Source organism: Phyllobates terribilis, unplaced genomic scaffold (genome assembly GCF_046119375.1).
Source record: "Phyllobates terribilis strain yellow unplaced genomic scaffold, ASM4611937v1 Scaffold_7__3_contigs__length_470593459, whole genome shotgun sequence".
In the NCBI taxonomy this organism is placed as follows: domain Eukaryota; kingdom Metazoa; phylum Chordata; class Amphibia; order Anura; family Dendrobatidae; genus Phyllobates; species Phyllobates terribilis.
In genome coordinates, this window is record NW_027362767.1 from 384,379,548 (window position 1) to 384,390,332 (window position 10,785).

Here is a 10,785-nt window from a genome sequence, read left to right on the forward strand (position 1 = left end):
CTAATACAAACCAGGAGCGGCCCTGGGGGTCTCGTGACCCGGTTACAGGATGTGTGAAAATGGGCTACGGCTGAAAATAGTACCGTGTACATCGCATTACCGAAATATCCTCCTAGAGCGTAACGCACGTGGTGGTCCCGGTCTGTCCTGGGGGCCGCAGGAGCCCCCGTGTGATCCTGCCCCTAATCAGAGGGCTCCGTCCTCTTCTCGTTCAATATCGTCCATTTATTATAATGTGTACGCGGCCCGTTGACGGCATCACCAGGGAATGGTGGGGGGCTAGCTCTGGGACCACCATCAACCACGTCCTCGTACACGAGGCAGGGGCACAAGATGAACAGACCGGTCGCGTCTCCTCAGGAGATATATATATATATATATACACCATGATGATGTGGCGTTTTGGGTCAGAAGACCCCATGGGCATCCAGACATGGCGGTCCGTGGTAATAAATCCCTATGTGTGGCCCTCCGTCTCCTGCTGACAGGGCTGTCTCTGCACAGTACACAATGACTGCTCATAGGACACATGGTGGCTTATCAGGGCACCACTATAACACTGAATACTGAGCAGTCCTGCTGAGAACTGAAACTGCTCCCCTTCCCCAAACCAGTTTCACTCGCAAAGCAGGAAGCAAAGAGGAGGAGGGAGAAGTGAGGTAAACAGAAAGCCAACATGGCGGCCTCTCCCTCCTCCTCACCTGAGCGCTGCTGGGGAGTGGGCGTGGCTAAACTACCTGTGAGCATCTCCAGCGGAGGGGGCGGGGTTATTTAAATGTAAGGGCGGGTTTTTCTCGTTTTATGCTATTAGCAGAGGGGGCGTGGTCAGTAACTGGATTGGTCGAGTATTTGTTTTTACCTGGAAACGTCATTAGGGGGCGGGGCTTAGTGAGGAAACACAGTAACCCTCGGTCAGATACTTGTAGTGATCGCGGCGCAGAACAGCGAGCGACATCTGTAAGTCACGTGATAGCACCGGAGTGACGCACTTAAGCCAAACGGCGACCCCCGCCATGGCTACCTGGTTCAGCGTGCTCTTCGTCCTCTTAATACCGTTGGCTTTAGCCGACAACGAGCTGCCTTGCGGCGGTTTCGAGCTGGTGGAGGGGTTCGGTTTGGAGAATGTGGAGTTTCCATCTCAGTTTGGGGTGAATGTGCTGGAGAACACGGAGGATGTGGAGGGCGAGCGGGCGTGCTGGAGTCGCTGCTGTGACAGGGAAGGCTGTGACCTGGCTGTCGTCTCCGCCGGGAAGTGCTACCTGGTCCGGTGTAACGTCGCAGGCTTCAATATGTGCGATCTGAAAGAGCAGGAGGGCGCTAGGACCTACTGGAGGCCAGACGCCGGGGCGCAGCCCACACTGGACGGTAATGGAAGCTTCCATTCATGATCTGTATGGGGGGGGGGGGGGTTAGTCACTTACTGTAACGAAATTATTTACAAATCCTGGAAAACCCCTTTAAGTGGTGCTAAAAAACAAATTATAGTGATATTAGTCATTTTGGTGCTCAACTATAAATTTAAAGGGAGGGTCCTATTAGGGTGAATGACCCACCTTCACAAAGAATTCTTGCTTCAATCTACTTAAAGGGGTTGTCCAGGACTTCTCCCAAGGAGAGGTCAGGATGTAAGTATATGAGGTCGGGGAGGGTCCAACACCTGGTGAATGAATATATTGCTGCTATTCATCCGGAGCAGATATTAACTGATCGGTGGAGGTGGGCGGTGTGGTGTCTGACCCCTGCATTTGTCTCATATAGATTTCAGTCATGAACAATCCCTTTAACTTGGTTGCCCATCAGATTGTGATGATGGATGATCTCCAGGGGCTTTAAGTTAAAGGGCTTGTGAAAGTCCATGCATGTCCCAAATGGTATGAAACTTTTTTTTTTTTTTTTTAAATCTAGGCCCAATTCACATTAGAAAGTAGAAACTGCTCTATTAATAGCTGACATGCCTCTCGCTCTAGTATTGTAGGACAGCTTCCATGATGTTAAAGGGGTCACACTTGCTCCCCTTTACCAGAGATTGGAAGGGCCCCCATCACTTGCAGGACCTTTAAAAAGTTACCAGTATCAGCCAATCAGAGTGCAGCTCTCATATTTCTTTGGCCTTATAGGGAATGGAAGCTGAAGCCTGATTGTCTTAAGCGGAGCAGTCACTATTCTGTTTAAAGGGGAGCCCTATATAGTTTATGTAGTACAGGAAATGGCTTTTGTTACACAAGATCAGCCCTGACCTGGTATGATAGCTATGACGACCTTGCCTTGTTTTTCCCCGTCTTTGTACCTTGGTTAATGATGGGCAGAGCTGCATACCTGCGACCTGTGTGACTGCTTTGTTCCTCTGCTGCGGTGCTGAATCCATGGAGCAGCGCCATCTAGTGACCACTTATTGTGAAACTTTTATCAAACTATTTTTTTTGTGTGTTTTCTTGCTGCGTTGTGGGGGGTTTAGACAGGCAAGGACTTGTTTTGTGTTGGAGGATGTTTGTGCCAATACAGCCTGGGAGGAGCAGGTATAGTCCACAGCAGGGGGTCCGATTTGGTGTATAAAAGTAGCGTATTCCCATGTCTTCTCTCTACAGGATATAACCTAAATGTATAGTAGTTGCGGGCCCCATCTGGAGAACGGGGGCCCCCCTGCACACAGCTGTCAGTTCATAAGTGATCGGAAGTCCCATGCGAATGAATGTGGATTCTGATCACTTCACTACTCACAGCAGTGCAGGTGAGGCCCCTTTCTTGAGGCGGACGTGTCGGTGGGATCCACATCTACTGTACACTTCATGTGCTGCAGATATGCCATTAATGTACAAGATGGGAATGATCCTAAAAAGGCTTATCTGATTCTAATTTATTTTTAATAAAAGTTTGCAAACTACTTATCCTTTTCCTTTCCTTGTTGGTCCAGTCCTTGCCCTCCAGCAGTGCTCTTGTCTTTGCTACCAGGCAATCCATAGACGTGGTGGCCATATGTCGTGTGCCCATGCCATAGCTGTCTGGCCGGCCGGTGCTCCTCCTCGCCTCCCTTCCCGAGTGTGCATGTACTTTCGGTGAGGAGAGGGGAATACGATGGAGTCTGGTAGCGTCTGATCTTTCTGACACCTGCTTTACCCCATACACATTAAATAATGATCACGAATTGTGGGGTTCATTCAACCAAACCTAAAAGGGCTCGTCCAGTATTTCGATATTGATAGCTTAACTATTCGGACAGGTCAACAATATCGCATATGTTTTTGAACTGATCCCATCAATGAATGTGGTATTGGACGGCACTATTCCATGGACCCACTTTAGTGTTTGTTTTTTCCAGTTTTTGGGCCAGCCCCTAGGCCTGTAGGACGCATATTATGGCCCCCATATTGTGACTCCTTTTCGTATCAGATTTGCATATAACGCATCCAATAACACCACATTGTACCAGCAGAGAATTCTGTAATCCAGCTGATCAGTGGCTCCGTATGGGGGGCATGGGCTATTATGATTCCAGCTTTTGGAGCCACAAGGGGGAGGGTCTCGGCACCACACATTTATGACCTTCACCTCTTGTTATGAAAAATCAGAAACAACCTGACGTGTACGAGTCCAATGACTACAGATCATGTGATGGTCAGTGGACAAACCCTTTAACTCTGATAGATTCTAGGAAAATAAAATGCCCTCCCATTAGATGGTGGGAGGGGGATGGCTTCTGAAATCCCACCTGCAGAGAATGTGTTATGTATAGCATATGGCCCTCAGGTAGTGCCCCCTGGTGTTTGCTGCCTGTGGTCCTCATTGTCCTGGGGAACATAGTCCTAAGTCTGCAGACAGTAACCAGTCTCCATTCTTGCTGCTCCTGGCCCTTCCTGATTGCAGACGTCTGTTCAGCGCAGAGATGAAACCTGTTTGTCCTGTTTATATGGGAGAAATAAGTTTTGTTTCTCTTGGCCTTTTTGTCTTGTTCCTTTTCCCTGGTACAATGGTATCACCAGACATCACGGGGCGCATCCCAGCCCCCTGCAAAACCTTGTTGTGTTGGTATTTAACCCTTGCAGAGTTCTGAAAGTGTCATGTAGTGAACTGTTATTCCATAAATGAGTAACCAGCAGTGTTTGGAGCAAACTCTGGTCGCTGCTGTTACAGGCAGATGCCAACTATATAGCAGAGCTAGTATCTGCTGTGTACAGTGCAGGCTCAGCTCCAGAGCCAGCACCATACAAGGGGAGATTAGAACGTGCTGTTATGTCCTACATTGGGATAAATGAGTTGTCTGGTGCCTCTCCCTTTCATGAGCAGCACTGATGACTTTATACCTACAGATAGTCCTGTCCGTTGCAGCATAATCCGTGCCGCTCGCCCCCAGATGTGGGAGGGCGCAGCACCAGACCAACCCCTTTTAGGCGCTCTTAAGGCTTTACGCCACTACAGTTTATTTCCAATGTCTGATATTATGTGAATAGACCTTTGTCTTATACGTGTGGAGTTCATGATCAACCACTGACCACGTGACTCATTATTCCCCCGCATTAGATTTCTGCCTGGCACAAAAGGAAACCGGGCCGTGTCGGGCATATTTTATCAGATGGTGGTACGATGCCGAGTCCGAGACCTGCAAAAACTTCACCTATGGAGGCTGTCCTGTTAACTTGAATAACCATGCCGAGGAGGATGAATGCATGGAGAAATGTCAAGGTGAGTGGCACCCCGAAGTGTTAATGAGGTGCTCCACATACCTGTCATACCGTGGCCTCGCCCTGTATGGAGCGTGCAGACTCTGATATGCCCACTGCACGCTCACAGGGGATCGCCAAATGAAGATAAAAATTATTTTTAACAAAAAAAAAAAAAAGTTCTTTGAGTGTAACCTTACCAGTGTTAATTTCCCTTCTCCCATGAAGGCATTAATGAAATGTCCCAGGCAAAGGTCCAGAAGTGTGGAGGGGGTTAAGGAACTGGTCTCTCTCCGCACACGGTATATGCCAACTATATTACACAGCCGACATCCGTGTCTAACAGCAGCAGCCGGAGCGGAGTTGTGGCTACAGCTGTTAACCATTTAGATGCTGATGTCAATCTGACAGCGACCTCTAAATGGCAGTTGGCAGGTTCCCATGGCAGCTTGGACCTGCTGAAGGCCTCAGCTGCCCTCTTGGACCATGATTTTGCCCTATATATTTTAATGCTGTAGTATTGCAGTGTATATAGTACAAGTGAACAATCGATCGCAGGTTCAAATCTGCTAAGGAATGTGTGTTTTTTAGGGTTTTTTTTGTTTCTTTTTTTACATTCACACAGCTTGATTAACGGAAAAAAAAATGTTACAGGTCTTGGGGTGAAGGGGGATGATGATGACTCAAAGCAAAAAAATTCTCGTTTTTCAATATAATGTACTGTAAAGTGAATGGTGTTATTCAAAACTCCAACTACTCCCATGAAAAATAATAATTATTAATTTTAATGGTGTACAGAAGTCTCCACTCCCTCCCCATGGAGATTCCTTGGTATCGGGGAAACTTTCACACAGGCTGTTTTGTAAAGGAGGATATATATTATATTATATATCTCCAGCTCTGGTTTTGGCAGTCTAGGGTTAAGTTTGTTTTTTGTTTTTTTAATACTACTTTTAACTGCTTCACTGTTTCCGAACCCTGAAGTGGTTAAGTGACGTAAGACAGAACACGTGCACAGCAAGTTGTTTTCACATTGCTGTGCATTATGTTCCTTTTTTTTTTGCTCCAAAATCTGCCTAAAAGACATTATGTAATGCCCTAAAACGTGTAGAAAACTTCCGAAGGCTACCCCAAACAGAGCTAGTTACAAAGCAAATTCTTGTTCTGTTAAAAAATAAACAATAAAAAAAATAAATAATAAAATTCAGTGTGAACATGGTCTTGGGGTGTAGTGTGTTCATGCGTTGCTCAAGGTGAAAATCTGCAGAACGAATTGACGCTGCAAATTTAAAAATCCACTATGTAGGTCAATTTCTCCAAAGAAATGATCCAAACTTATAATGGTTTTCCTGCTAATGTAATCAAGTGCAGATCTTTATTTCTGTTCCCAAATCTGGACAAAAAATCTGCAGCATTGAAGGATGCACAATTCTTGACATGCCCCAGAGTTACAGGGGCTGCTCCATCTACAATGCAGGAGGAATAGTGCATTATGATGAGCTATCTGATTGTAAAGGGCCCATATACTGCTCTGGCACAGGGGCCCCTTCTGTCTGTGTCCGCTCCTGATTAGAAGTTTATCAGAGCTTATAAAATAAAGGCATTTTCTCACCCTATAAAGCAGCACGTCGCTAATATGTGCCAGATATATAGATCTTCTGTAATCATCTTGTTTTCTTGATTATTTAGGGGTGCAGCCCAAGGACACAGAAGCCCCCCCCAGTGAAGCTATGGTGTCAGATACAACTGTTCCAGGTAAGATTTTTTTTTTTTTTCCCTTTCCCCACTTTCTTGCATTTTACATCACTTAGTATTTTTCTAAATGATGCTTTCCCATACAGAATACTGCTCGGGGCCCGGTGTGACCGGCAACTGCAGAGCTGCTTTCCCTCGTTGGTATTACGATGCTGAGTCAAAGTCCTGCCGGGCTTTCATCTATGGCGGCTGCGGCGGCTCCACCAACAATCATATGTCTGAGCAGGACTGTATGGCCAAGTGTCCCGCAAACGGTGGGTCCTCAGAGCCATACATTATAGAATTGCAGCCTATTCCATCACTACTGTATATTCAGCTTTTTTCTTTTTTTTTCTAGCACCAAAGCCAGAGCCTGCGAAAGTCCACGCTCCCGAAAAAGGAGACTTTAAAGGTGCGCTATTTGTAAAGGAATACTTTTAGTTATGCCAGACAATACTTCCATTATTCACTTGTGCCCATAACAGGAAAAATATGGCAGTATAAACCTAATGTGTCATAAGATCGATGTATTCGCTTCTAGTTTTTGACGCATTAAAGGGGTATTCACATCTCCAGAATCCTATCCCAATGTGTAATAGGTGTAATAATATTAGGAAATACCTCCAATTAGAAATGTAGTATAGTTCTTCTGATTAGCTATGTCGTTTACCCCATGTGCAGGACATTGCTGTAGCTTAAGTATCCATAGTTACAATCACTAACAGCTAACTGTCACTATTTGAGTGGGCATAACCATGGATATCTAAGCTACTGCAATGCCCTGCACATGGGGCAAGCGACATGGCGAATCAGAACAACTATACTACATTTATAATTGGAGTTATTATTATATAATTTAATTTATTTTATTTTATTATATAATCTTGGAGATGGGAATACCCCTTTAAACTCTTGTATAACGCTGTCTAAACTCTTAGATGGAGCTAACTTAGACTAAACCATAATAAAATGCACATAACTTATCACAGTGGTTCCTGCTGTCTGGTAAATGTAATGCATCTTTCAACCATCTAGCCTAAGATGGCGCCATCGCGGCCTTTAAATGACCACCTACTGATCTGCGTGTAGCTAGTTGGCAGTCATTTAATGGCCAAACTAAACAGGTCAACCATCGTTCTATGCGCCCAAAACGATGGGTAATCTGATCACTTTGTGCACATATAAAGTTTTGCTTGCACACGCCACCTGCTGCATGAGCTACATTTGATGCATTGAGACTATGGCTGATTTGTCCTCCCTCTCCCTTCTGTGCCCCCAGAGTACTGTGCTGCACCCGCCTATACCGGACCTTGTCGCGCTGCCTTCAAGAGATGGTACTATGACTCTTCAACGGGCACATGCCAAACATTTGTGTTCGGCGGCTGTAAACCCAAGAGCAATAACTACATGACTGAGACTGACTGTAAGGACATGTGCTCCGGACGCACAGGTACTGGGGATGTGCTCAGCCTTGGAAGCCTTTAACTGGATCCATTAACCTTTCATTAACTAGGTTGAAAGATCGGCTTGTTAACTCTTTGCTTCTTTGTATTTCAGAAGGTGATGATTTTGCAGACCACAGTGTCCTGCATCGCTCCCTTCCTGGTGAGTTTTGCAATATGTGCTATCCCACAACAGGCAATTCGCCACCACCGTATATACAGAGGAATCTGGTTTATTGTCGAGTGAGAGCACAAAAACAAAATTCTCAAATTTCCCCATAGAGATTGTCCTAGCATAGAGCTACTTTTCTAGGACAGCTGGCATTTTGATCAGTATGGTCTGAGGGCATGTGCGCACGATGCAGAAAGGCTCCGGATTTTTTCCTGAGCGTGTCTGCATCTCCCTGGCAGAAAAAAACGCATGCGGATTGTGCATGCGTTCTTCACTGGCATTTCTGCATTTTATTTTTTTTCAATTCCACCATACGGCTCCAGAGTTTGGAGTGCTAATTTATATGGTCTCTTCCAAGGATCGTGGCTTGTTAGATCCTCTTGGGCGTGTGCATAGGCTGATCTGCATTATTACAAAATATATATTATTATTTTTTTTTCTCTCCTAGCTGTGGTGTTGCCCATCCTTCTCGCCCTCCTGGCTGCCATTCTGATCGGCGTCATGATCCTGTTCTTTGTGAAGGTGACGAGGAGGAATCAGGAGACGGCAGGTTTCCGCGCCATGTGGAACCCCATTGATGACAAAGAGTGTCTCATGAACAGCGCGTACACTCTGTAGAGGCGACATGGAGGGAAGTACAAAGCACTCCAGTTTATACCAAGGCCTATAATAAAACTCCTATCCTACTGGTAACAGATCTCACTGGGCTCTAATTGTAACTCCTGAGGTTCCAGGATTTCCAGCAGAATAACATCCTTCCGCCATACTAAAATCAGGGGCCACATCTTAGAGTGGACTGGGCAGCGAACGGCGATATATTCCATTTTATTGAAGTTATCAATAGTTTTAATCACAAGAATGAATTTGTATTTTAACATAATTGATTTGTAAGTTTCCAAAACTCTTAGACATTAGTGTGTGGCTTATTAAGGCTTGATTAGACGGATCTTCTCTCATCACACACGATACCAGGAGCGATTTTGTATGAGCCTCATACGTCCGGGGAGAAGGACTTACCGCAGGGTCCAGTAAGAATATCTGGTGAGCTGGTACTGTGAAAGTCGTTGGGTAAAATTCCATGTTTTTATTTTTCAGGTTGACATTAGATGTAAATGTGGACTAAAAAATTATCATCCAAACAGCACTGACGCCACTTAAGAGTGGATATAATAGGAAGACTGTGTAGGCATTAGTTACTTCTGGATTTAATGTCTTGTGATGTGGACACCTTCGGGGACTGTTTCTTAACTATGTTTAAGGGCATGTAATGCAAATTTCATTGAAAAAATTTACAGTTTTCTTTTTACGTTTTTTTTTTTTTCTCTGCAAATTGCTGGCTGCAGAATGATTCAACTGAAAATCCATCAGCGAGCTGGTTCTGACCAAAATGTGATTCTTTATAGGACTTTTCCCTGAGCTTCTCTGCTGATTTTTATGAACACACACCACATGAAAGTTGAGCTGAACTTTGAGGTGGTCATTGATCAGCCAAGAAGAGTTACAAACTCCACTTCAGAACGAGCGCACAGATTCTCGGTTCACTCATACTGCAGCCTACAAATTGTGCAAAATTTTTAACGGAACCTAATTGCAAAAAAAATGATTTTAAGCCCCAAGTGCATGCATAAGAATTAGAAGGAGGCCTTATCCTTAAGACAGAATCTCTCCTGTGAGGAGATACTTGACTTTTAGACTTTTATGTCGCTCATCCATATTACAGCCGCACTTTCCAGCCCGGCTCCGGGTTTTGTCACCTGAACTAAAGGCGTCATAACCGTGCATGATGCTTTTAGCTGGAGGAGAGACCCATGGTTTGGCTGTGTGGATGGGGATTGCTTTGGTGGTCTCTTATCCCTGGATAAGACTAACTCCAACTTGCGGTACTGGAAAGTTCACGTTTGGTACTGACAGACTAGACCTGAACGGTTTAATGTTTGCACTAAGTTTTCTACTAATGTACATTTATTAAGATTTCCTGTGCAGAGAAGTCGGATGTGTATTGATGGACCAGCCACACTTTCCACCTGTGACCTATACACTTACTGAAGGGAATGGTACTTCTAACCTGTGACCTGCTGACCCATTGTATATAGCACTGCAGTGTGTGATCTTCTAACCGGGGTGTACATACTTATAGGGTCGCCTGTGCCCTGCCCTTATCTGACCTCTGTACGGTAAACTGACAGCTGCAGGCGATCACGGCTTAAAGTAGGACTCTACCTCTTGTCACTCCTTCCTGTCTCTACTACTGACTTTACACTAGGTAAATGAACGCTGTAGTTTTCATGGGTTTCTTTAAATGTCGATGTATTTTATAGTAGTGTTTACTTCTGCCTTTTTTTTTTAAATAAATCAGACCTCTGTTTTCTGAGACCTTCTTTATAAGCTTTGAATAAAATCTTCACATACAAACCATCTAGTGTGTACTTTTTTTTTTTTTTTTTTTTTTTTTTTCTTTTGATACAGTTTAGTGATCATACCTATTGTGAATAATCCTACATATTCCAAAGTAGCCCTGTGCACCCATCATCCCTCTATCTTCCATTTCTGGAAGGTATTAACCCCTACATTCCAGGATCATGGCACAAGACCTACCATCTTGGCAATGCCCTGTGTTCGCTGTCTAGTCAGCACAGTTTTGTCCGTGTCAGTTGCTCCAATTCTTACTCTTTCCCATTGTTCTGCTTCGAATGCTTAAACCTCAAGAACTGACTGTTTGCTGATTTCTCCCACCCCTTGTCGGGTGCCATTGTTACCATGTGATCAGTGTTACTCACTTGTA

The 10,785-nt window shown here is 44.8% G+C and overlaps 1 protein-coding gene across 1 annotated transcript; it reads left to right on the forward strand.

Annotated features, from left to right (window-relative positions):
- Window positions 1-873: 873 nt before the first annotated feature.
- SPINT2 (serine peptidase inhibitor, Kunitz type 2) lies at window positions 874-10,418 on the forward strand. The gene is made up of 8 exons (XM_073641451.1): window positions 874-1,365; window positions 4,516-4,677; window positions 6,345-6,410; window positions 6,497-6,664; window positions 6,748-6,801; window positions 7,669-7,839; window positions 7,947-7,994; window positions 8,452-10,418. Exons 1-8 carry the CDS (start codon window positions 1,014-1,016, stop codon window positions 8,619-8,621), a joined length of 1,191 nt encoding a protein of 396 aa, XP_073497552.1. The 5' UTR covers window positions 874-1,013; the 3' UTR covers window positions 8,622-10,418.
- The last annotated feature ends 367 nt before the right edge of the window (window positions 10,419-10,785 follow it).

Bases quoted from the DNA above. Each gene is read 5' to 3' on its own strand.
- SPINT2 (XM_073641451.1), top strand. From the start codon at position 1,014: ATGGCTACCTGGTTCAGCGTGCTCTTCGTCCTCTTAATACCGTTGGCT. The intron at 1,366-4,515 runs GTAATGGAAGCT...CCCCCGCATTAG, and splicing joins GGCGCAGCCCACACTGGACG to ATTTCTGCCTGGCACAAAAG. The intron at 6,665-6,747 runs GTGGGTCCTCAG...TTTTTTTTCTAG, and splicing joins GGCCAAGTGTCCCGCAAACG to CACCAAAGCCAGAGCCTGCG.